General features: G+C 40.9%; 1 protein-coding gene across 2 annotated transcripts in view; it reads right to left on the bottom strand.

Moving 5' to 3' along the window:
• Positions 1 to 23,629, bottom strand: part of ZFYVE9 (zinc finger FYVE-type containing 9) — a 54,735-nt gene extending 31,106 nt beyond the window's left edge. Inside the window, exons 1-4 of one of the 2 annotated variants that reach the window (XM_063166111.1) lie at positions 23,529 to 23,629; positions 8,108 to 8,210; positions 3,386 to 3,490; positions 558 to 2,617 (exon numbers count right to left, since the gene is read on the bottom strand). In XM_063166111.1, the coding sequence (XP_063022181.1) occupies positions 558 to 2,617; positions 3,386 to 3,455 (2,130 nt within the window). In that variant the 5' untranslated portion in view covers positions 3,456 to 3,490; positions 8,108 to 8,210; positions 23,529 to 23,629. The remainder of the gene's footprint in view (positions 1 to 557; positions 2,618 to 3,385; positions 3,491 to 8,107; positions 8,211 to 23,528) is intronic. The other variant, XM_063166112.1, reaches the window with a different exon arrangement.
• Positions 23,630 to 25,463: the final 1,834 nt, after the last annotated feature.

Genomic DNA, 25,463 nt, shown 5'->3' with positions numbered 1-25,463 from the left:
GACATTTCTCACTATGTGGACATACACCAGGTTACAGTTAAGCACTTTTTTTTCCCCAACAGCAAATGTATGTTTAAAAATATGTTAATACTATTTAAAATAATGTAAGCAATATGAGAATAGTAGAGAAGACAGAGAAGAACTGAGTTCATCAGCCATGTAAACCAGCAGGAATGTCAGCAATCCAACAGTCCACTCCCAATACACAAGTTTATTTCAGTAATTTTAATGGGATTATTGATGCAGTAATTTCTGTAAAGCAGTTTCCTGCACTGGGTCATTTTATAAAAGTTCTGACATAAACTCAAGGATGATGATCACTGCAATCAAGAAATACAACTGCTCGTTTAGACCAGTAACAATGAGTTACTCTTTATTGGCACCCTAAATAGATCAGAGCTCAGAAATTCCCATTTTTGCTTCACTCAGACACAGCTTTTTAGGAAGAGGTGTCACAGGTAACTATATCCAGTAGCTTAGCAAGCCCTCTGATGTGATGTTGTGCAGTACCAGGGAAAAAAGGGTGCTTTCAGCTTATTCACAAAATATGAACTTACCTTCCCACAGGCTCTGCAATGGTGCCTTCTTTTGGTGAATGTAAATCTGGCCTCACATTTCATACAGTTTGGTGCTTGAGAGTCTGGAACCCACACAGGAGCAACCTCACCCAAAGTCGTAAAAGGCTTTCTGGCTGGAGCTCCAAACTGACCAGCTCTGAGATCATTATCTGGACTATCTGGGGCTACTGCAAGGCACGAACTATTAGAGACTCCAGATTCATACTCGTCCAAATGTTCCCCATTAGAGCCAGTACCAGAGGCATTTGAAGATGTTTCACCAGGAAACGTGTCTGCTGTATCCCCTAACTGTGTCTTACCAAAGACATTTTTGTTTTTACTATTACCTCCACAATTTGGGGGAATAACATCATTTTGTAAGTGGTCCGATAATGGCTTCGGAATCTGCAGTTTCAGATTTGTGGGTTGCTTAGGTCTTGCACCACCAAAAGGAACACTATATTGCAGGTTAGTCACTGGTTTTGGTGAAGTCTGCCCTTGCATGGATGAAACCTGACTACAAAGATTATGCAAATAATTTTTCTTTATGTGATCACCAGTGCTGTTTAAAATAAGACCACTCCCTTCCGTGGCCTCATTTCCTCTCTGTTCATAAATATTAGTGTAACATTCTGACTTGCTCTCCTCAATCTCCTTTTCCTCTGTCACCGAGTCTTCCTTGGAGGGTAAAGTCTTTGGAACATGAGCAACAACTGGGTTCTGCATTCCATAGGAATCACAACCATTAGACAGAGAGCTTGCTGCTGATGTAGCCATCACATCAGAGAGACTGGACCCTCCAAGCTCATCTGTACCAGACCCTTTTAAGTCTATGCCTGCCTCCAATACCCCATCTTCATCTTCTCTTCTATTCCCACAAGCATCATCAGGCTGTTTGGTCTGCAAAAGTCTTTCATTCTCTCCTAGAGTTTGCTTATTATTCATCTCATTCAACTTTGTCAGCTCCCAATTAGTCATCTCCTGAGATTCAGGGTAACATTCTGCCATGCTGTGCAATTCCGTTGTGCCGAGATTTTTATCACATTCAATGACTTCACCTTTGGTGGCACTAACATCCTCTGCAACACATTCCTTGTAATTGCCACTTCCAGCCACGTTAGGTTGACAGGTCTCAGTGAGCCCAGATAGCCTAGACTGCAACTGCTGGGTTGTTTCCTGTTCTACAATTAAGCTTCCACTATTGGAACCAGAAGAGTTTTTAGCTTCTAGATCTGTTCTCTGAGGAATGGCTTTACTAGTGAAATTTTCAACTGATACACAATTTTCTTGCATTTTAGCAGTACCATCAACTGGTCTCTGTAAGAGAGTCACTGCATTGATCCCTGCAGTTGCAGCTTCTGAAAACAGCAAATCTTTATTCATATTAAAATCCTCCTTCAATCGAGAGGAGGGGCATGCAGCAGTCAGGCTTTCAGACGAAGCGTTAATCAAATGACTTACAGAGTCATCTTCAGTGCACAGCCTGTTTACCTGCTTTTCTGTATCAATATCCTTTTCTGTGGATCCATTTACAGTAACACTGAGCTGGTCACTCTGTCGGTTTTCATTATCCAGTGTAAAGCTAATAGAGTCCATTAGGGACTGACTGTTGTAATTTGTACAATCCACCACATCACCACTTTGTAGTGCTCCTCTGTCACAGTTGTGCATGACTGCCACCACTAGCACATTTTTCTCCTCTGGCAAGCAAGCTGTATTTCCACATTTCTTTTCTCCTGCTTCCATAGAGTTACACTGATCATCCCGATTACTATTTCTTTTAACCAACTGATCATCTGCTGCTGCCTGATCATCAATCCACATGACTGGGGTCTCTGGGCTTATGCTAAAATCCTTTCCATTAGCACAGCGATCCCCTCCTCCTGTTGGTGTAGTCACTGAGTGGGACAAGGAGAAAGACTTTAATCTTTGCTGACACTCATTAGGAGTTGGAGCTTCATTCACGTTGGCCACGGCCGAGTTGAATGACAGGCGACGAGAAGGCGGATCTAGAATCTGATTCCACTTTGCACCCAGCAGAGTAGGTGAAACAGCGGCATCTGAAATAGGGTTTAAACAACAAAACTTACTGCCTTATTAAAGCTACAGCTTCTATTAATCCTGCTGCATTAGAATGTCCCAAATAGAAATGCAGAAGTGTTCGAATGTGGGCACAAAAATGAAGCTCACCTGTCATAACCAACATCCTTGGCCAACCATTAGTAGTGTAATTCCATAACGTCACTGGAACTCAAGAAGTTTAGAGCTACCCCAATTAGTATCAGATTGAATTTGCAAAAGCAGCTTTAAAACATTGATTAATATATTTTAGACAGCTAGAAGTGCCTGGAAAGATTCTCACCCCCATAAAAATGAACATTTCAACTTCCTTGACAGCAAAGAATGACCAATTAGACTAAGCAAAAAATTTAGTGCTTTGAACATGATAACCTTCATCATATGATTTATGTGACCTAATAAAACATTTCTGCAAAAGAAGCTTAAAATAAGTTTTGCCTGATTTGTTTAAAATAAATGATTTAAATATTGCTACTGAGGTTAAGCTTCACAAAACCTTTCTTTAAAAATGTATGGCACATTTGCTATTAAAAGAGGAAGAAATTTTACAAAGATAAACAAGATGAATGGAAGCAGAAGAGAATGCTACTAAGAAATGCTGAAGACATTCCATGCAAAATTAAAAGATGTTTTTTGTAAGTTCTTAGATTAATTTGCAACTCAAACCCTCAAAGGGTATCACACATCTCCCCCTCTTCTATACTGTCCTCTGGAGAAGAAATCTGATGTGCATCTACAAAATGACTCACCTTCGTTTTGCTCAAATTCATCTAAAACCTTATCGAGGTTATATGCCTCTGCTTGGAAATAGTTCTCCATTTGTCAGGGAACAACCACCAGATCCTTGTCTAAACCTGCCAGAGAACAAATTACAATCAGATGCTTAACCTTCAGTCAGCAGTGTTCCCTTACATATTGTCCTGATTTAAGGGGAAAAGTCCTTTGTAAATCAAATTTTACATACATCACAGACATGAATCAAAAATATTTTCCAGGAATAAAAATCATTTGTGTGCTTAAACTTGTTTCATTCAGATTAACAACTTCCCCAAACTTGCTTTGGATTTTATTACCTCCAGTCTCGCACATTAATATGTCTGGCTATCAGGATCACCATAATGGTACAAGCAAAACTGCTGTGACACCAGTCTAAAAAATAATAAAAATAAAAACCAGCCTAGAGAAACCAGAAAGGCCAACTAAAAAAAATCTCAAGACCTGACTTTCAGATCTCTGCTACCACCAATTACTTCATGTGGCTTTGAACAAGGAGTTTAAATTCCCTGTGCTTCTGATTTTTTAATGCACTGTAGGCTAGCAGTACTCTGTGTCAGTCCTCATTCCTCTCGAGATGCTTCAAAGATTCATACTTGTAGAAGTTGTTAAGGGACTTAATGGGTGTTGCTTGAATTGTGCTACCTCTTAAAATGTCTACTTTAATAATCCTTGTTTCCCCGAAAGGCAGCCACTGGAAATCCAGCAAAATGCACAGAAGTAAATAGTGTCATCAAGAGATAATGCTCTCAGGCTAGAAAAGAAGATGACAAGAGAGAAATGAGGAGGGAAAAAAACCAAAACCAAAGCAAAAACCCAAGCCTGAATCCTTACATAACTCTCTTCACATAACAAGTAATATCTTGCCCTAACAGCAGTAACATGGATGCCTCACTACCAAAGTCTTGTAGCAACAAGACACCCTGATTCATTTGTTCCAAACATTCACTACCAGCAGAGACATTTTCGGTGGGAAATGTGTGCCATAACCTATAAACCACAGAGACCTTGACTTGATCTGTTCTCTGAACATCATCCAAAACAGCTTTATTCTCTTCAGAGTCGGCTTTCACTGTTGTGAAATAAGGCAATGGAGGAGGAGAGGGTGAGAACCTTGTTTTGCAGCATGAAGCAGTGTTAGACCTGACAGCTCAATTAAAAACCTGCTTTTTTCCACCAGAGATACAACACATTAGAGGAAGTTTCCAATTTAAAACAATACTTTACCACTATCCCCAGAGGATCTGGATTTGAGAAAAACATCAACCACCTTTATTTCCACTACTACAACATTTCTTATTTACAAATTCAAAAATTATAAATATTTACAGAACAACAGTTTTGCATTTATTATGGGCAACAACTCCAGCTGGGTTATTGATAGGAAAGGATTGTGCATTAAAATATCACAAAATGCAGAGTTCAAGTTTTCAAGGTCAACTTAAAATGTGATACATGGTTGTTTTAAAAGCTGATCATGATACAACATAAATACATTGCTATTTAATACAATTAGACTAAGGTATGTGTTAAAGATATGCACAGAAGCAAGTTTTAAAGAAAATTAATCTAACGTGCACCAACAGAAAAAAGACTATTTGCAAAATAATTCCAAGATAAACTAGACTTGTCATCTGACATACTCCTAGATTTGTCCTCTGTTCTGGAAATTTAGATTAACTCCTTCTGCAAGGAAAACAGATTATTTGCCATGTCATTTACAGTGCACAGATGCACAGATCATAACATAAGCAATGGAAAAGCTGCCCACCTCGATAGCCAGCTGTATTTCAGGAGTCTCAAAAAGTAGCACTGTTTTGTACAAAATACCAGGTGACTGCACATCCATTTATAATGTATTTAATTTACATTATAATGGTAACATTGCTCCTAGCAAACAATTGATGAAGACATATATAATTATTCCTAGGCAAAGTCCTGCTACTGAAGTCAATGATGCAAAGAGTATTTGTCAGTGAGGCACTGCAAGACTGAAAAATGTCATAACAAATTTTTGTGCTCATGAGTTCCAACTGAAGAGAGAAAAGACCTTTTATATCACTATTGTTATTTCACTCACTGATGTACCAGGATATATGGAGAACCTTTTATTTTTAAGCTCAAAGTCACTAAGATGACAGCCACTCTAAATGAGATCTCATTGTCTGTTGCAGTAGGTATTTCTCAGAAAAGGTCAGCTGCAAATCTTTAGGTTTCATATCTAAAATTATTATTATTATATAAAAGAATGCAACAACCCCTCAAGCTTTTCTGCAAGTTTCTGCCAAGGGCAAAACACACTGCCAAATCCACAGAAGTCCTTAATGTCCTCTCCTCTGTCTGACAGTAAAGGAGGATGAGTGCTCATGTTCCTAACAGACATCAGCAAGGCTTCCTGATTGTCAGCAACTCACATATTTGCCAGGTGAAGATTTAATGCTTCAACTCACCATAGCCAGCAACTCAAGATCAAAATAGAAAATAAAATGCTCTAAAACAGCATGCCATAATAACTGAGGAGCTGTTTTCCCTGTGGTTTAGAATTTAATTTTATTTTGAATATTTTTTATTAAATGCCCAAGCTAAATAAAAAACATATTCCTTTACAGATCTTTTGAGACTTTTGACTGCATCTCACATGTACCACTGTAAAAGTTTGGAAGACTTTTAGAATTACTCTAATCCCAAAGTTTCTCTTAGGACAAAGGTTGGCATGACATTTTTTCAAGGATCCTTAATAGTTGAGAAACTCTGTAGTATTGCCCAAATATCCTGAGTCATGGCATGGAGAGAAGCTGATGAGCAAACACACAACACTTACACTCTGGAAAAAGAAAAAAAACAGGAGCAAATCAGAAAGAAATTTCAGTGGTAATTTTATGCTACCAAAAAGGAGATCCAAAATTACTATATACTGGGATGAACAATATGAAGGAGAGGATCTTGTGCCAGTGTGAGGAAAAGGAAGCACAAACCAGCAATGAGTAAAAAACAGGAGATTTTTTTTTTCAAAAATATAGTCCTCCATGCAAAGACTTGGCAGGAAAGACTAATTATGGAAAAAAGTAGTAAAATTTTATGCTTTGTTTAACTCTGTATACAAAAAAGATTACTACAATGGTTACTATCCACTGGTATATAAGTCCAGAACTCAAGATCACTCGTTATCCATTGCAGAGTCATCTTCTGTCTTTCAGGGCAAGGAGCTAATTAAAACATGCAGTCTGTCAAACCAGATTATTTTCAAGCTCCTGTTGGATCACACATCATGCATAATTCAGGAAGTGTGTTTTACTTCTCAATTTCTTCATAACAACAGCATGGGCTTATCATCATCTTCATTTCTGAAACTCAGGAACTTACATTCCATGAAGCTTACATGCTTTACTCTCCCTTGATGTCTAAATTTAAAGGTGCCTGTACCAGAAATGTGTGTGTCATACCCACCCAGAATTACTGCCCTTGGCATCACAGCATTCAAACACAACAGACTGCAGCTGCATAGTGGGGGAAAGAAGGACACAAGGACAGAAAAATCTTCCTTAATATTAGGTGTTTCAAAGAGGCTTAGCCTTGGAGACTGCCCCTCAGATACCCCACATGCCAGTTTGCTCCTGGAAATCAACTGTACGAGAGACTGGCCTTGTGTTACACCTGCAAGGCAGCCAGACTCGTATTTGTGTTGGGCTCTGTGATAAGGGATTATGTAACCCATGATCTTCTGCACTGCACATCCTAAATTATCCTTGGGATGTTTTCACCACGGGAACTGACAGCCTTTAGTCTTTCTAATTGTCTTTTAACAGTAGATGATCAGCTCATAATCACATTAAAACACTGTAATAAAAAACTGCACTGAAAGGAAATAATACTGACATTCAACTATTGGCCTCACAGCAAAGACCTAAAAACCAGAGAATATGTAAAGAACCAGAATAGGATCTCAAGATTTTCTGTCATGCTGTCCTGTGGAGACAATTTTTTCAATATCAAACTGTGAAACTACACATTTCAGTAATCTCTTACTACACAAAATGCTCAAACAGTTTATTATAGTCCTCATACAAAATACCCATGGAAAGCTCCTAAGATGGAAGTCACAAAGGGCATGATCAAACTGAAACCAAACATTGCTTATTCATCCTGATAAAATCACACATCCAGAAAATACCATTTTCCCATAGCAAGACAGTACAGATGGACTGGACAGACAGATTGATTAGACCCAGGGCTCCTGAAGACTTCCTTCAAGCCCAACAAAAAATGGTCAAGGGCACATCTTGTTCCAGCTCCCCTCGGCGAGCTGCGTTACCTGTCCCTGCGAGTCAGGCACCTCTGCTGCAATGAACACTTTGTTCTGAGTTGAGCAATAGCTTTATTTAGAACTGATGAGTTCTGGCCACAGCACACACTGAGAAAGACTTTGCCCGCCTTCCCCCTCTCCCAAACAAAATAAGACACAATCTTTGCTCTAAAATGGGGCAATTACTTTCAGTAAAAAACAAAACAACAAATTGCTAAAAATACTCCATCATCTTCTTTATAAGAGATCCATCCATATACAAAGGTGTATGTATACAAATATAAGAATACATAAAGGTATATGTATATAAATATGTATCTGTAAGAATACATAAAAAACATTTCAGGTGCAGAACTCTGAATCATTATATTCTAAAGCAGAACTTGCCTCTTACCTTTTTCTTACACATATGTTAAGAAACCAATGACCCTGTGCCTTCTCATGATGACTGCAGCACAACCAGCCAGTTCTGCTGAATCAGGGTGTTCTACTTGATCCTAGAAAATACAAACATGTATTTTATGACAGGCAATTCTGCCACAAACCATGTCCTTTTCAACATGTGACTGCAGCTAGCACAGGCATATTTGGCAAATGCTGCAAGCTTCAGACAATTTGGATTACATCTGCAGCTTTGAATTCAGAGATGTGTGTGCATCATGTTCTCCCAAAGTCTGGTGAAAAATGTGGCTAATAAATACCACATTGCTACCTACCTGTTATTATTCTTCATTTAACTGTAAACCCTCGGTGTAACACAGCAACTCCAACTGTCCTTGTATTCCTGATGACCTTGAATGCAACAATTTATAAAACTAACCCCTGAAATCAATTATATTATACTACAATAGGCCTTCCAAAAATAAAGAGCTAGATAGTCAACAAAAATTCACAGCCCTCTGAATTCTGTAAACTGCATTCATCAGCTTCCCACTGATTTTGTTACAGCTAAACAAGTGGTTTTGTCTTCAAATTATTCCCCCTACAATCTTAGGCTCCCTTCATTTCTTAAAGGCTTCTTCTCAGAAGGCCCACAATAGCACCAGCCTTCAATAGTATGGAGGACCCAAGAGGAAAAAAAAAAGTCATCTGAAGAAACTTTTATTTTTTATTCTTCAATCCACAGCATTTCTAAAGGTCAGGTGCTTCTTTTCTCAGGCTGCATCCTAACAGCCAACATAGCTCAAAAATCCAACACAGCCATGGGCAGAGAAACAGAAACCAGTTTATGACAAACAGTGCAACAAGAAAAGGAATTAGATACATTAAATTCATTTTTTAAGGTTTGCCAGCACTGACATTTTGACCTGTAAGGTAGTTGAAATATTTATCAGTACTCTGATGAAGCTGCAACATATGTTAGAAAAGAATCTTCAAGCTCCAGCAAAATTAACAGCGCTAAAAAAAAAAATCAGTTCTCCATGCATGAAAGCAATATTCAGTGTTACACTAAATTTCTCCCAGGGCTGTTTATTATACTTTTCAGAATAGCTACAGTAATAATTCCAGGAAACTAATGAACTGAGCAGCAGCACTCTGAGTAGTACTGTTTTCAAACTCAGAATCCCACAGCTTTGGATGCCAGCAGAACTCTTCCTGTATACCAGTAAAATTTCTGATGCTATGTGTATTTCCGCCTCTATAAATGAAAATGAATTTTGGTTATCTGGGAAATAGTAGATATTATCTTATTACAACATTCTTCAGATAGGCATCACATGCATGCAAAAACAGAAGTGGAGGAAATTTACTTCCACTGAAAGGCTGCAGAATGAGCCTTTTCAAAGGGATGTGAAGTACACGTGGCAGTGGGGAAGGTTTTCTGTACCAACATCAGGTCCCCTCCCAGCCTGGAGTACAGGAAAATGATTCAGTTTTCATGATCCCTTTGAAAAGAAAGATCAATTAAAGACAATTCTGTGATTTATGGCAAGGCCTGTCAGCTGCATCACGAACACCACATGAAGCAGTCACACATTAACCACAGAGTCCAACCTGCCCTGATCAGAAACGTTCAGCCCTAGCAACCCCCAGCTGAAAGGAGCTCTGCTGCCACCCCTGCTCTACCTGCAAACCTTCCAGGCAAGCAATAATCAGGGCACAGCTTCATTATTCATTGTTTTTACTCTGCTCCTCTTTCCTTGTTCCACTCTTCCCAGGTAATGACTTTTTTGTGCATAACCACTCAACAGAGAAGATCCAATCAATGGCTGCCAGTCTCCACAGTAAGCTTTGAAGAGATATTACCTGGAGGTCCTGGAGCTTTTTGTTTACAGTTCAACATTTACACTCAGCAGCTATGTCCCCTTACAAAGATCAATGCAAAAATCAAAGCATGCTTACAGATATGAATGTAGTATATTTAAACAAAAAGCAAGTAAAAGAAAAAAGAAAAGTAAATTATAACATTTGGATTCAATGGGAAAAAAGAACAAGTTGGCAACAGAGCCAAATTCTTTTTTCAGTAAGAATTTAATGTAAGAGAAGTATATTTAAATGAAAATTGAGGACAAAAGGAATAACTACAAATGAGAGCCAAGAATACTCACAACAACATGTAACCTTGTTACAGGGTTTGCAAGGGTTTTCTAGGGTGAGAGACGAGAATGTTGACTTCATGTTCAGAAAGTTGATTTATTATTTTATAGTAATATATTACATTATTACTATGTTAATAAAAATAGAAAGAAAAGGTTTCAAAAGCTTACTAAATTAAGAATAAAAAAAGAATCAATAATAAAGGAGCTCTCCCTGATTCTATCTCAGAGAGAGCTCAGTCTCTGATTAACCTGCAATTGTACACATCTAACATGAACCAATCACAAGTACACTCGTCACATTCCACAGCAGCAAACAACTACTATTCACATTCTTTTTCTGGGGCCTCAGCTTCCCAGAAAAAAGAAAAATCCCAAAAAAAAAAGATTTTTATAAAAATATGTCAGTGACGTAACCTAGTGATTATAAGGTTTTCTCTGAATCACACACACTGCAAAAAGGGTTCCATCACACTTGTGAAAAATACACACATTTCCACCTAAAATTATGGGCCCTAAGACTAAGATCTCAGTAAATGCAGGAGGCCCAGTGTCCCTGGCGTCCCAGTTTGCTACTGGGAGCATTTCAGCTCCTCATCCCTTCTGCAGGTGGTGGGCTGAGCCCTACAGTTGTGTCACTCAGGTGCTGCTCTGCTTGTGTCTGATTTCCCTCAGGAGCTCCAGGAAGGCGACTACCAATTACTGCAAAAGCAAAACAGAAATTGAAGAGAAATTTGACAAGCAGAGACGTGCTCGGAATAAAGGAAGGATGAAGAATAGAAGGAAAGAACTCCAAAAATACATAATTAGGAATATCTTCCACCAAAAAGAATGTAAAAAATGTTTACAACATTAAATGAAAGTAATCTGAACTCGCAGAAACTGGAATAGCTTATAATAAATGGAAAGAGACTGAAAAAGAAGCAATTTTGATACTATGGTAAAAAATGCAAAAAATGCTCAAAGCATGAGGAGATGCTAAAAAATGCTTCCATCTACTGGCAAAGATCCAACTCTTAACTACACTACAGAGCCTCTATAATGTGCTACCAGTGAGGAGATGTCTTTGAGTAGGCAGGGAGACATTTGCAGCCATTTTAAGGCACTTTATTATTGCTAGATTAGTTGAACCAGGCATTATCCTACATGCAAATCCAGATTTCAACACTGGTATCTTCACTTCCTACCTTGTCTACACTCTGCAAGTATCAGATGGGAGATTCAGAGACTACAGACAGGGGATGTGTTCAGGCCCCAGCTCTGCAAGAAAATCCAAACTACAGCAAGGAATGCCATAGCAGGGGGTTACATTAATAGAAAATCAGAATACTTGAACAAGGGGGGGAGACAGGTGGAAAATTTCAGGCTACACATCAGTCTGGAAGCTAAACCTTCACAAATGGAAATGGGGGTTCTTCACTCAAGTCATGTAATGCTTGGAATAGTGGTGGTTTACCACGTGCCCAACAATTTTGTCCCCAAACACGGAGTTCTTCTACCTAGCAGGTGCCACATGAAGGGAAGGGCAGGTGTTGCAAAGTGTTTGTGACACAGCAGTAGCAATGTCTGCCACACACCTGAAAATGCCTGCAATGGCAAGGACCTCAGATTAGGCCCCAAATTAAGCATTCCAAAATTAAGTGTTCTATTAATAAATTAAAGTAGTAGTCATTCAGTGCAATCAGAAAAAAAATTGTTTTCAGAATTCTAAGTTATTAAAGAAAACTCAGCAAATGACACAGATTTTTTTTTTTAAATACATGGTCTATACCACAGTTCAGATTAGAAAAATCCATTAAAACTCATCATAAATCCATTTAGTAAGCAATACTAAATACAGCAGCAAAAATGAAATGTAACAGATACAAAGATGCAGTCACTGATAATCCTTTCCCTGCACCAAAAGCTCAAGATGACCAAGCATCCTTCAGCTTTACTTTCCATAATTTGCTGATGTTTCTACTACATGTAAAGAGCAGGCTGGGGCATGGCAGGCTATTCCTGTGTAATACAACACTTTGTACAGCTCACTACCCACGAATGCTGACAAAAGATAAACCATTGCAATCTTGCATTGGATTGTCTTTTTTTCCAATCAACTGAACAAAGAGAGGTGGACAATGCTTAAAGCAGTACAGCCTCTCTAATTATTTCACCAATATTTGCATCTTTTCCCTTGACTCTCCCCCATGCCATTTTCAAGCCATTATTTCCACTTTTGTCTCCAGCCAAGTTTCCATAAGGAGACATTCACACATGCCTGAGCAGTAGTAAGGCAGTCAAAGGAGCAGCAACTTCAAAGCAGCGTTATAGGAAGCATCACAGTCAAAAGTAACAGGGAGACAACAACAACGACAGCAGCATTATCAACCTTTGTGCTCCAGAAAATAAAAGCAGCTCAGCTGAAAAGGACACCTGCTTTATAACCATTTACAGTAGAAATAAAATTCCATTTCCTACCCTTTTTTACTATTTCAAGGAGAAAGCAATTGATTTGTTTTCCTGCCACAAACGCAGCCTTGCCAAGCAGCCTCAGCCTGCTGCAGAGGCCTCAGCACCTGGAGACAGGAACCAGCTCCTCCTGCTTATGTAACTGTGATGCCTGGAAAAGGATCCATCCCTGCTCTGGGCAAGAACAAATAGATAGGTTTACACCACAGAGCTGCCTTCCACGCAAGTTTTTCCAGAGGAATACAGCTGGGAAATAAAAAAAAAAAAAAAAAAAAAAAAAAAAAAAAAAAAAAAAAAGAAAAAAAAAAAAAAAAAATCCTTTCCTGAGCTTACTCATATGCTCATAGAGCAAAATGTGGTGGTTTATGTATCTCATGTTTTTTAATACTTTGTTTCATGCAACTTGCAAATTTGAAATACTGTAAACCACAAAAAGCTAATGCACAGTGCATTAAACATAAATTTAATATGAAATCATGTTTCTTAATTTGTGCATGAGTTCCAAGTAATGTCATCAATGTAACAACACAGTTGTTTTTAAAAATTAATCCATTTAACATACTGATCTGAAGCTGTTATTTATCTTTATTCAAACACAAACTAAAGTAAACGTATAGAACAAGTAGGTTTATGGGATGATTTTTATATTTCAGTATTTAAGAAGGTTTTGACTCTGATGTTTAACACATGTGAAGAATAAAATTATTTAAAGCTGCACACTCTCTCCCAGAATGGATTAATCCTGTATTCTAATACTTTATGAATTTTTCTTCTTTCCAATGTAGGGTAGAAACAAGAATGAAACCCAAACAGACTCAACATTGTTTCAGATCTTTCTTAGATTTGGGCAATAAGGGAAGAACTGACTGAGGTCCCCATGAATCTCTAAATAAAGGCCACAACTCCTAAGGAGCTGTCCTTTTTTATAAAGCTCATGTGGGACTGACACTTGTGAGTGCCAGTGAGCAAAAGCTGATAATAAAAGCCAGAAGTGCCACACAACCAGAATGGGACAGACCACAAGGACAATGGGCAAGAAGTGAAAACTGCTTTGCCACCATTCACCAGCCCATCAATTCTGAGTTGTACTCGGGGGAGAGAAGCTGCTGGAAGCAACACAATTTATACATTCAGCTGCTCTTTGGAGAATGGAGCATCCCAACAGCAAAAACTCTGAAAGGCCACTGGAAAGCGGTCAGGCACCTACTAACAGCACTTTTATCAGCAGGCTTTGTTTCCAGCACTCCTGGGTCATCCCTGCTCATCTGATAACTCAGCCACACAACAGCATTGTAAATTCTGACATACCTTTTGAAGAAATATATAATTATAGACACCAAATGGTTACTATTTCTCAAATCCTATGTTATGTAAAGCTGCATTACCATACATCCCTGAAATAAATATGGACTTTTATCTCATACTGTCTTCTCCCTGAAATTATCTCTAAGTAGGTAACTTAATTCCCATTTTGTGTAGACCTTTATATTCATATCACACCAAACACATTATAAAACACTGTTGTCAAGTGTAGCAAAGTTCCCTCCCACGTTTGTGATCATGATCTAACTAGCATCACTGCTGATGCTCACAGTGCATTATGTCTTAAGTCATCTGTAACTAGTAACTCATTGCATACAACTCAATAATCCATGGCAACAGTGCGTACTGGAACTGCTATTTCTGAGCATGCACCTCCTCTGTGCTCAGGGCATTGACATGTTTGTAACAGTGCTGAAGGGACTGAGCACTCAGTCCCAGAAACAGGCAGCAACTTGCACTTAGGTGCACTGTAAGGCTTTTTCTCTTCACTGTGCCACTGAGGCAATCAGGATATCTACCTGAAATTTCTGCTGGGCTCCATGAAGTTTTAGTTCTAATAGTAAGTGCCCGTAATTCTGTATCTCTGTTAGCAGGCACAGGAAATTTGACTTAACAGACAAACCCCAAAAACATTTGAAAGCCTTCCTTATTAATGAGTTATGAGTGTTAATACAGGTAGCAGAAATCTTACAGAGCTGTAGGAACTCCCAGTTCTTCTAAACTCAGGTGCAACATTTCTCAGACAGATCAACACTGAGAAACCTCTGTCACTTCTTCTGTCCACTGACAGCCATGGATCCCCACCTCTCTACCCTTCCTTAGCCAGCAGCATTCTCACCACACTCCTGTTTTCTTCATCTGGAGGGCCCCTCTTCCCCCTCACATTCCTTCTCATTCACTTCTTCCTGCATCCATTTGTTTTCTCCCTACCTAAGCTGTCTTCTTTCTCTGACCAAAAAAACCCAAACCCATAAGAAACCTCATGTTCCAACATTACTGTTCATTACTGGCATGAACATACTTGTAAACAACCTTATTAACCACAGAGGGAGCAAACCCAACAGCAATGGTGCTCCATCCACTTTGCAAACAGAAATTGAAGTCTTCAGAGAGCTGGCCATCAAAAAAGCAAAAAAAACCCACATGGCTACAATAACAGCCATATCCTAAAACCCTGTCCTAACTATCAACCTGCCTCCTACCCCTCCTCATCATTACTGACCATCATTAAGCTCCTTCACAAATTCATTTAAACCCCTGAAATGCATTTTGTGACACACACACACAGTGGGTATTCAGCATCCAGGACCACTTCCCTCAAGCATCTCAGTATTTGAAACCTCCAGTTAAGACAAGTTTTGTAAACTACATGTTTCTACTACACTACTGCATGTTTCCTCACATTAGAAGGTACATTGAAAAGCCATCTGTATAGAAATGAAGCTTAATGAAAAAAAATATAGCCACAAGGGTTATTATAGGAAATTAATAAGGAAACAAAACCACTACATTTACATCCATCTATTGCCCATGGGTCTCAAGAAACAATTTCTAGTTGGCATCATAATAAACCCTACATTCATTCTACACGAGTATTCAAAAAGAAAATCTATGAGCAAATTCCAGAGATGGGTTAAAATGCATTTTACAAGTGACTTGTTAAGTGAAACCAAGGTAAATACAATATAGAAGCTATTAAGCCAGTACACCAATACAATTATTTGAAAGCAGAAAAGCACACAGGTGGACTGATGCTTAAGTAACAACCTTTTAAAGGTATATTTATAAAAGAATCAAGAAAGAACTGTGAAACCCATGAAATATGCTGGGGTTTTATGCAGCCTTCATCATTTATACAAAAACACAGTATGAAATTACTACAATCAACGCAATTTGGTGTTTCAGCTAAGAGGCTGCTTCAATATATATGCTATTTAAAGTAATCTGTTAATAATATAACCTAAGAAGAGGGCTTTGCATGTACTTTCAAGCTCACCAAATAAGAAACCATTAAAATACTCATTTTGAATTAAGCAACACAGCATTTACAATGTACCTTTGTAACACAGTGACAACCAATATGCTCTGCTGGACTGTCACTGTGGCTGGGCCAACAAAACCAGCAGCTGTATACTGGATATAGCCCAAAAAGGGTGTAAATAAAAAATACCTGTGCCTTTTTCTACCCAACACAAGCCTCAGAAACAAGCTATTTCCAAGCCATAGCATGTACTTCTACAGTATCACAGGAGAATGTGAAATTTCAAAGAGCGGGATAAATAAAAAAAAAAAAATCACAAAGAGGGAACCTTCCTCTTACATTATCTCAGTTTGTATTAAATGTTCATTTATCTGCATTACAGTGCAGATAGGGAATAAAAAATTACATTGGCATGATTGCCTGGGTATATTTTAACCATGTAGCTTTTTTGTCTCCTCCAGCCTGCAAAGAAAGCTCAGTATTCAGAGCCTCAGTAACATGAGCAAGAGGACTTACACACTGATTTAGTGTTCAGATGAGGCCACTTTTCAAGTGTTGTATCTTTAATCTAATTTCCTATAGAAATTAATATTATGGGATTATACTGGTCATTTACTATTCTTTATGGTCATATTTTAATATATAGATCTGTCATGAAAAGGAGTATCTCCCCAGCAAAAGCAAATCCAAGTGACTGCCCTCCAAGGGAAAAGCAAGCTGCTCTATGTATTTTGGCAGCAACCTGCTGGGCAATCAATACCCACACAGCTCTGGAAAAAATCCCCAGAATTGTGGTGTTATGTGAGAAAGATGGGGTTAATGCAGAGAGGGAAGGAAGGGAAGAGATACTATGGTGCAAAAAGGATTTACATCTACAGAAAAACAAGATTCTTTCATTCCACAGATGGTGGAACAAAATGCTTACTAATATAGTATCTCCAAGGACTTGGACACATAGAACATCAGAAAAGATTTACACTGTAATACACTCATTCAACACATCTTCCAACTTAAAACAAAACATACTTCTCTTCATCTCTAGATCGTGGAAGAAATTCCCTGCTACTTACAAAATCCTTCACAAGAATAATTCTAAAGAATTACAGGTGGAAAATAAGTCAAAGCCATCAGAAATGAATCTGGAACAGATTCCCAGTATTTCAGCTCCTTTGTTACTGGTTCCAGCACACTGCACTGACTCAGTACAAGAACCACTGAACTCTTCAGAGCCCCAGGTTAACCAAGCCCAGTTCTCTGTCCTCAGTATTGGATGGTGTCAGGCAACAAGCTCCTTGATGTGATGCACTAAAAAGACAGATCAGCACTACCCCTACTCAGCAGTTGCTGGGAATAACACTCAAAATAAACTTCTCTCTTTCATATCACATTTATTTAAGAACCACCAGCACATTATCCACCTCTCTTCTGCAATAAACAACAGCAGCCCACTGCCTTTGCTTTCTACAACACCTGCAGAAAAACCAAATGTGCACCTCCTCACTCACTGCCCTTCCCCACCTGGCAGAGAAACAAGATTAATTTCATTTTGCTTAAATTGATATGCAAAGCTCAGAGCTGCAGAACTTGAAGTGGGAATACAAATTTGATTCTGCCAGGCACCTTCAGCAGATGACTGGGGCAGGGTTTACCTTCACCCCACACTCATCACCACAGGGCACCTCAGAGATACTGAAGGTGTGGCACACCCAAGATCAGAATGAGCTCTGGGCACCAGACAGACCAGAGGAATCTACATCCTCAGAAAGCAGGACTCATATTGTACTATTATTGACACCAGTCTTAACCTTCCTCTTAAAATCCAACAGTTCAAAATGAGAGGAAAAACAATCAAAGCTGTTGAAGAAGAAAATGAAACAGATGAGAGAACAGCTTCATTGACTGGGTTAAAAGAAATGCAAAAGAAGTACAATAAACAATAACTGAGAAACAAAGGACTCGCAAACCAGAAAATATCTACAATTTTTGTGATGTAGTATCTTAAAAACTTCCAATTATCTGACTGGCCAACTGGTCAAGCAATAAATTTTATGCACATTCATATGATTTGCCAATTCTTCTTGAATTTACAGTAACTACATACACTGTAAAATCATATTTCACATGGCTTGGCCTTTATTTTAGTGTTCCTAAATCGATCTCCTAGTTCACACTTGGAGTGCAAACAGCTAAGACAACATGTACACTGAGTTCAAAGCAGAGTTTTGACACAACAAAACTGAACCTGGAAACAAGAAAAGCTCCTGTAATAGTCAGTGTCATTCACAGATAAAGAAGGTATTATGTGATTTAGAAAGCTCTTTGATCCTCTTCTTCCACTGAACATTCACCCATTTCTTTTAAGTGCATCACACTACTTTTTGGAAAAAAGTACTGGTGTATGTTTTTCTATTGATCATCTGCTATGAATCTGCTAAAGTATTGCACCCATATCGCTGCCCTAAACAAAATTTTAAACTCAGAGTGGAATAGAAATGTTGTACCCAAAACCTGTGTAACATTTGAGTTTGATTATTTATTAAAAAAGGCTTCAGTATATTGTCAGAGTAAATAAAAACTTTCCAATTCCAGTAGTTTTTAAAACTGCAAGAATCCAGAAGGCTGTTAAGTGCTACTAGAGCAGCCAGAGTTCTTCTGTAATTGATAGAGCACACACGAATCTCTGACCCAAGTATGGCCTAATTTCAATTTATCACCTGATAGGAAATGTCCTCTGAATTCTTTGTGCTCTGGAAAGAGGAATGACAAGTTCCTCCCAGCTACCATTTTACTAATGAAAAAAATCTCTTCTGCAAAATTGTACTACAAGTACTCAATAAAGAAAATTCTGAAACACTACCAGTCAGCATGGTAATAATTTGGTGTAAAGCATTTCTTTTCTGGCTCTTAACTGGACAAGGGATCTTCTCAGCTCAATAAAGAAAAGCAGAAAACACTTCAAGCATCTTTGATCATGCCTAATTTCTCTAATGAAGAATAGCTGGGAAACAGCCCTAAAATCGTTTTTAAACTGAATTCTACAACATTTTCACACACAGAAAACAGCAGAGGAAGAAACACATCCAGTTTTGTGTACATTAGGCTTTAGTGCTTCTTTGTAGCTACTGCAAACATCAGTTCAGCTCGAGTCAGGCCAAAAACCAGGATGACACCAGAGAAGGCACATTTACTGCATTGCTTCACATACAAACCCATCCCCTCCACAGGGTCAGCAGCACTGCCTAAAGCACCAGCTGATGCCTCAAGCCTCCATGGGAAACCTTCCCATCCCTGGCACTGTGCTGGAACCAAATTACAACAGAAATACAACAAAACAGTGTTTGAAAAAATTGTTAAGGGCAATACCATTTCCAAATGTAAAGCCCTACTCAAGTCCACTATGCCATCAAGCCCTTAAAAACAAAAGTTCATCAAGCTTCCTGTGGATATTAAAAGGAAGGAGAATCATAGGAAACAAGCAGCATGCAATAAAATGCCTGACAGACAAACCTAGAAAATCCTAGCAGAGCTTACTGGAATGCTTCTGGGCCTTCAGTGTGTTCCCTTAAACAACTGATACTACTGATACCCCACTGATTCATAGACAGGTTTGTAACTTCAGTTGCCATCAAAATATCAGAGGTATGATATGAACTATAACACATATAGCAAGAAAGAAAAATATATTTATAAATTCTATATACAATACAGAGACAAAATATAGAGGGGTATAGCTATTAGCATTATCTGCAAATAATTCCATATGAAAGCTGATCATTTCTACTCAAGAAACACAGAGATAAACAAAGCAACAGTGCAAGTGGAAATCCAGCACTGAAGTCCACATTTTCCTTTGTTCAGTGTACACTGGGGACAAACATGTGAAAAGCTTGATACATGAACACCAAAACTTCAAAGCAGAACATATGGTCACACTGCTGCATATTGACATCTCCAAATGACCAAATCTCACGTGAAAACAAACCAATGTTGAAATTTCCTAAAGCTCTCTTTCCCCAGCCTTCATAACTAACACAACTACAGCCTTAGTTTACCCTCAGACTGAAGATGTCACACAAGCTCTTCAGAGAGCACTCCAGCTCCACACTTCTAAAACACAGAGGATCTACAGGTTGTGACTCTACACCTGCTTTTCACATAAAGTTTATCACCTTTGGGTTTTTTGCCTTTTTTTTACTGTAACAGAACTATGCCTGTGCAAATCTCAGCTGGCTGGACTTGCTGCTTTACATCCCCTCTCCCAGAGCAGATCTGGATGAAAGAACAGGGAAGGAACAATTTACCCTCTGCTGACACCCTGAAGTTCCTGGCCATGCATTCTTGCCTTCAACCTATGTTTTTAAATTAATTCAATTTCTCTAGTAACTACCTTTAAAATAGTTTAAGTGACACTTTATGGATTTCCTCTGCCACTCATGTTAAGCCTATTTGATGCTGATGTACTACTTGGAGGGCTGTTATTTCTGAAAAAGGAGTACCAATATCAGCCATCTCTGCTTGTCTCTTACAGCAACACAGCAGTAATATAATTACCAATGGAATCATCCAGTAATAAACCAGACTGGAATTATTCAGTGAAAGAATACATATAAGCTCACCTTAAAAGTATTTTTCCTATTCTGTCTGCTATTCTGCAGCTAAAGTAAAATACAGCCAAACAGACAGTAGGTAGGAATGTACTTTACTTGTATGTAAAAATAAAATTATCATAGAGATAAGACCAGTAATTATTCTTTACATATAAATTATATTTGTGTGCATTATGATAAAGGTCATTTACTTTTATCACACTGATTTTTCAGTGTGTATTTTTTTTGATAACTATATAGCATGTTTTGCTCTAGTCATTAGTCCAAAAAGTTGTATCAATACATATCCTGAATTCTGTTTTCCTGAATTCCAATTCAAATAGAAGCTACTATGTCAATAAAAGATCCCTGATGTATATTTTATATCATCCTATCCATCTGCATTAATTGACACAATTTTCACAATATTACAAGACATAGCCAACGCTTCTAGCTAACACAGAAGTAAAAGCTATCTCTGTCAGCTCAAACTCACTGCTTTCAGTTACTTTCAGCCATTTACTTTTGACTTTCTATTGCTTATCAACACAAAAAGCTTTGTCAACTTGCAGTACCATTGTACCCTTCTCAATGCTTTACAGAAACAGCAGCAGGGAAAACCAAGCATATTAGTTCACATTTCTATCCACATAAAAGTCTGAGTCTCCTAAAGAATCACAAATAGAACCATAAACAGGCCACCCTTCAATTTCTTTAATCTCAATCACATTACAAAAATAAACATTAGCCTTTATATAACACTTTCAAAGAAGCCTATGAATATACTGGCATCTTACAACAGTGTTCTGGAAAAGATCACAGCTTCATCAGCACACAGACTAAATGTGCACTGAAACTATCATTCCTCAACTGATTTTCAGTTAAGAGAATCAGTTTTACTGGGAAGACTCTCAGCTTAGTATATAGAAAGGATTTTTCTGATCAACAAAACATGAACATACAACTTCTTCTCAAAACCTCTTTTTGGCCAACTTGAATAAAAGCAAAAGGCCACTCTAATCCTTTAGCAAAATAATTTCCAGGTAATTTTCTATACATAGCCTGCAAACTGAAAAACAAGCAAGCTGTTTTCTGCCAAAGCTGGCGCAGCAAGTGGACAGACTACAACAGACATTAAAAGCTTATCATTCTTTGCCCACAAGTTTTAATGCTGCATCTTTGTTCAGTCTCTACCTTTGTTCCCTCAGACAATCACAGCCAGACTTTATGCCAGGCTAAAAAAACTGTATTTCATCTCAGCCTTAGCCCCAGGCCCCAGATCCTGAAATGAGTGTGTGTTTGAAAGTATTTAATCCCCAGCCTCGTAACTGCCTCAGAGCTAACACAAAAATAACACCCAGGATCAGGAGTCAGCACGGCGGCTTTGGGGTGGGTTTCTTCCTTTCTCACACACTAAAGTAGGCACCATAAAGCAATGCAAATAAATCACAGTGTGTCAGAACATGGTAACTTGTTCAGGGCTGATCAGGGCTTCAATTAGAGGGGGAGGCTTGTTTGAAATTTTAAACCCTTCTTCAGCTTCCATTTCAGATTCCCCAACCCTCTGAAGAGATTTTTAAATTTGTCTCTCTTGGGTCAAGGAGACTGGTCTTCTCATTTTGCATCACATGCCTTAACTTTATAAAAAGAAGCACACTGAGGGTTCAGGCAGTAACAAAGGATTTGGATGTATCAGCCACTGAAGGTGTATCTAAAATCGGGATGTGTTCCATGCAATCGAAAATGACTTGCTAATAGAAGTCAATTACAATGTTTTAAAGCCTTGCCTAGTCAGTTAAATGCTGCCCAAAGAAAATAAAAGCTTTTATTCAGGTAGAGCATATTTTTTATTATTACTATTTTATTTGTTTTTACACAGCTCCTTCCAGGTTTGGGTTCTGTCTGGACCCAAAAACTGACGGCAGTGTTATTCAGAAATTCTAATCTGAGCCAATCACACTTAATAAGAAGATTGATAGAATTCAGTTAACTTTTAATACCTGAACTGAATGAAAATATGTGTAAAAATGACACTCTCTGAAAAACCTCTTTCATAAAATAATAAGGAATATCCTGTCTATAAATAAAGAAGATCGTTAACACGAAAACATAAAGTCTATCAATTTCCATCTGCTACTTGTTTCTCTGTCTGGTTAAGAAGATAAAAACATTTCTTGAGCCACATTCTGCCACAGGCACCTATTTAGCCATAACATTTATGAGCGAGAAACTAGCCTACCTCTGCAAAAAGTCTGACATGTCAAGAGTGCCAGTTATTCTTAGAGTGAGACATGACCACAATTTCACGTAATTAGAGATGTTATAAAACGCATCCCGCCCGCTCTCCCCATCCCCCTCCACCACTACCACCATTGCAGGAGTGACTTGTTACACATCGCGATGAGCAAGTAACATTCCCTGCCCGGGGAGAGAGCGGAGATCAGGCCATAAAAAGGGCACGAGATGCAAACAGGGATCCTCCCTCCCCTGCCCGGCCCGGCAGCCGCGGCTGCCCGGGCACAGCCTCGCCCTGCCCCGCGCGGCTCCCGGGGCGTCCCGGGGGGAGCAGCAGCTCCTTCCCCATCCCCGGCATCGGGAGAAGGGTGCCCCGGGCGAGCGGGTCACCTCCGGCCGCCCGGGGACGGAGGGGGAACGGCGGGGAGGGAGCTCAAGGACCAGGGCGGCCGCCGGGGAGGGCTGGGGGGCGATCGCTACCTTCCCCTTGGTGGCGTGCCGAGGACAAGGGCGGCGGGGCTCGGGGGCGCCCGGAGCCGGCAGGCCCAGGGCGCTGTCGGCGATACGGCGGCTCCACCGAGGCGCCGGAGCCCTCCCCGCCCGCCCGCCCGCGGGGCCTCGCTGCGGGCGGCAGGGGCCTGGGGAGCGGGGTACCCCGGCCTCCCGGGCCCGCGGGCTGCGTGCCGCACACCGCTCACTCACCTCGGAAGGCAGCAGGCGCCGCCGGGTCTGCATGGCGAGAGGATCTCCCGGGTCCGCCCCGGGAGCGCTGGGGGCCGGCGCGCCCTCGCCGCCGCCAGCCGCGCTCGCTCGCTCGCTGCCTCCGCGGCCAAGGCCGCCGCAGCGCCCGGCAGCAGCGCCCCCTGCCCGGCCCCGGCGGCAGCGCACGGCACTGCGGCACCGCCGGGGAGGCGGCGCGGAGCTGCCGCGCCCCCGCCCCGCGCCGCGGGGTCCGCGCCGGCACCTCCGCACCGGGCCCCGGGGTCCGCACCGGCACCCCCGCAGCGGCCGGACAGCGGGAGCAGCCGCCCGCTCTGTCCCCGCGGGGACCCGCCGAGCCCGCGGCCCCCGCAGCCACACACACACATACATACACACAGAGGCGGGGGCGGCACCGGGCACCCACCGCCGCCACCGGGCGCTGCCGGTGCCCCGCGGCCGAGGGACGCGCCTCCGAGCACCGGCTGCAGTGTGCGTAGTGTGACCACTCCACTAAACCTGGTCAGAAGGACACGCGGCTGGGAGCCGAACGTGTGTTATCTCGCCATTTCATGTTGAGCGTCTCCACAATCGGAAAGGGACACCATCCTGCGGGACGCCCTCGGCCGCCCCGAGAGGGTGCGAGGCCCGGAGCCATTGGCTGGCAGACACGTTCAGTCCTCAGCAAAGAGGCTTCCAGAAATTAAAAATAAAAGAAATAAAGAAAAAAAAGAGAAACACAACACACAAAAAGAAAAAGAGAAAACAAAAACAAAAAACAACCCCACACATACCAAATAACAACAAACGACCACGCTCGTTCCCCACAGAAGCCGCGATGGCGAGCCGGCAGAGCACGCCAAGCCGTGACACCGCGCCCGGAGTCTCACCCGATCTCTCTCCAAGAAGATGCGGCCGCCCATGCCGGGAGCGGGACTCTTCGTCTGGCTGCGGGCGCTCGGGAACTCCAGGAACTGTCACTCCCCGCGTGTGCCGCGGTCCGCCGGGCGCGGGCTGGGCGGGGGGCGGCCGGTGCCGGGCTGCGAACCGGCACACCGCGCCCTCACCGCCGCCTGCAGCCTCACCGGGGCGAGCGAGCGCCCAGCGCCTCACGAACCCCCCATCCCACAGGTCAGGAACCCCTCACTCCTCACCTCGGGAACCTCTTGCCTCAGGAACCCCTCACCTCGGTTCCCCCTCTGGAAAGGCTCGCTTGGTGCCAGGGGAATGGGAAGGAGTCGCTGTCCCCTCAGCTTGGTGCAGGTCTGTGATCTCCCAGCTGCAGCAGGGCCATGTCAGCCCAGGCAGGAGGGAAAGGTGAGTGTGGTGGCTGCTAATGCAGCTGCACGGCCATTCCCTCTTCCCAGGCCTTCACACTTACAGGCCATCCCTTTCCGGCAGGTTGGGCTTCTCCATTAACTTGCCGCATATATCAGTGAATGCGGTGTAATGAGCCCCGGTGATAAAATCTAGGCCTCCTTGCTCCAAGAGCATCAGCCCATCCCGCTTGAAATGAAAGGGAAGCACTTAATGTTTATTCATTGATTCTGGTGGAACTATGTGCTTTTCAAGCGAAAAATATGAGATACTCCCAATCAACTGAATCATCAATCCATGGGCAAATAGCTGAGGAGATAAAAAATGCTCATCCATCATAGCTGGGAGTAGCATGTTAATGGAGATGGAATTTATTTACTCCCATAAAGCATTCCTGGTTAACCCCAATTTGCTATCTCTTTAGCAATTAGTGTTGTCATGCTTGTGAAGCACAGTTGAGGGGTTCAGATTGGTGCAATACACAATTACTGTCTTCAAAATGGTTCTCATGAAACACCTCAGACTGATAAACACACAATATGCCTGACAAAAAAAAAGGGAAATTAATTAAAGAGTGAATGGTGTAACCTCCGTAACCTCTGGCCAAATGCAAGGCAGTGC

Source organism: Melospiza melodia, chromosome 11 (assembly GCF_035770615.1).
Source record: "Melospiza melodia melodia isolate bMelMel2 chromosome 11, bMelMel2.pri, whole genome shotgun sequence".
In the NCBI taxonomy this organism is placed as follows: domain Eukaryota; kingdom Metazoa; phylum Chordata; class Aves; order Passeriformes; family Passerellidae; genus Melospiza; species Melospiza melodia.
Note: the sequence above shows the minus strand (reverse complement) of the source record. Positions and strands in the feature narration are given on the sequence as shown.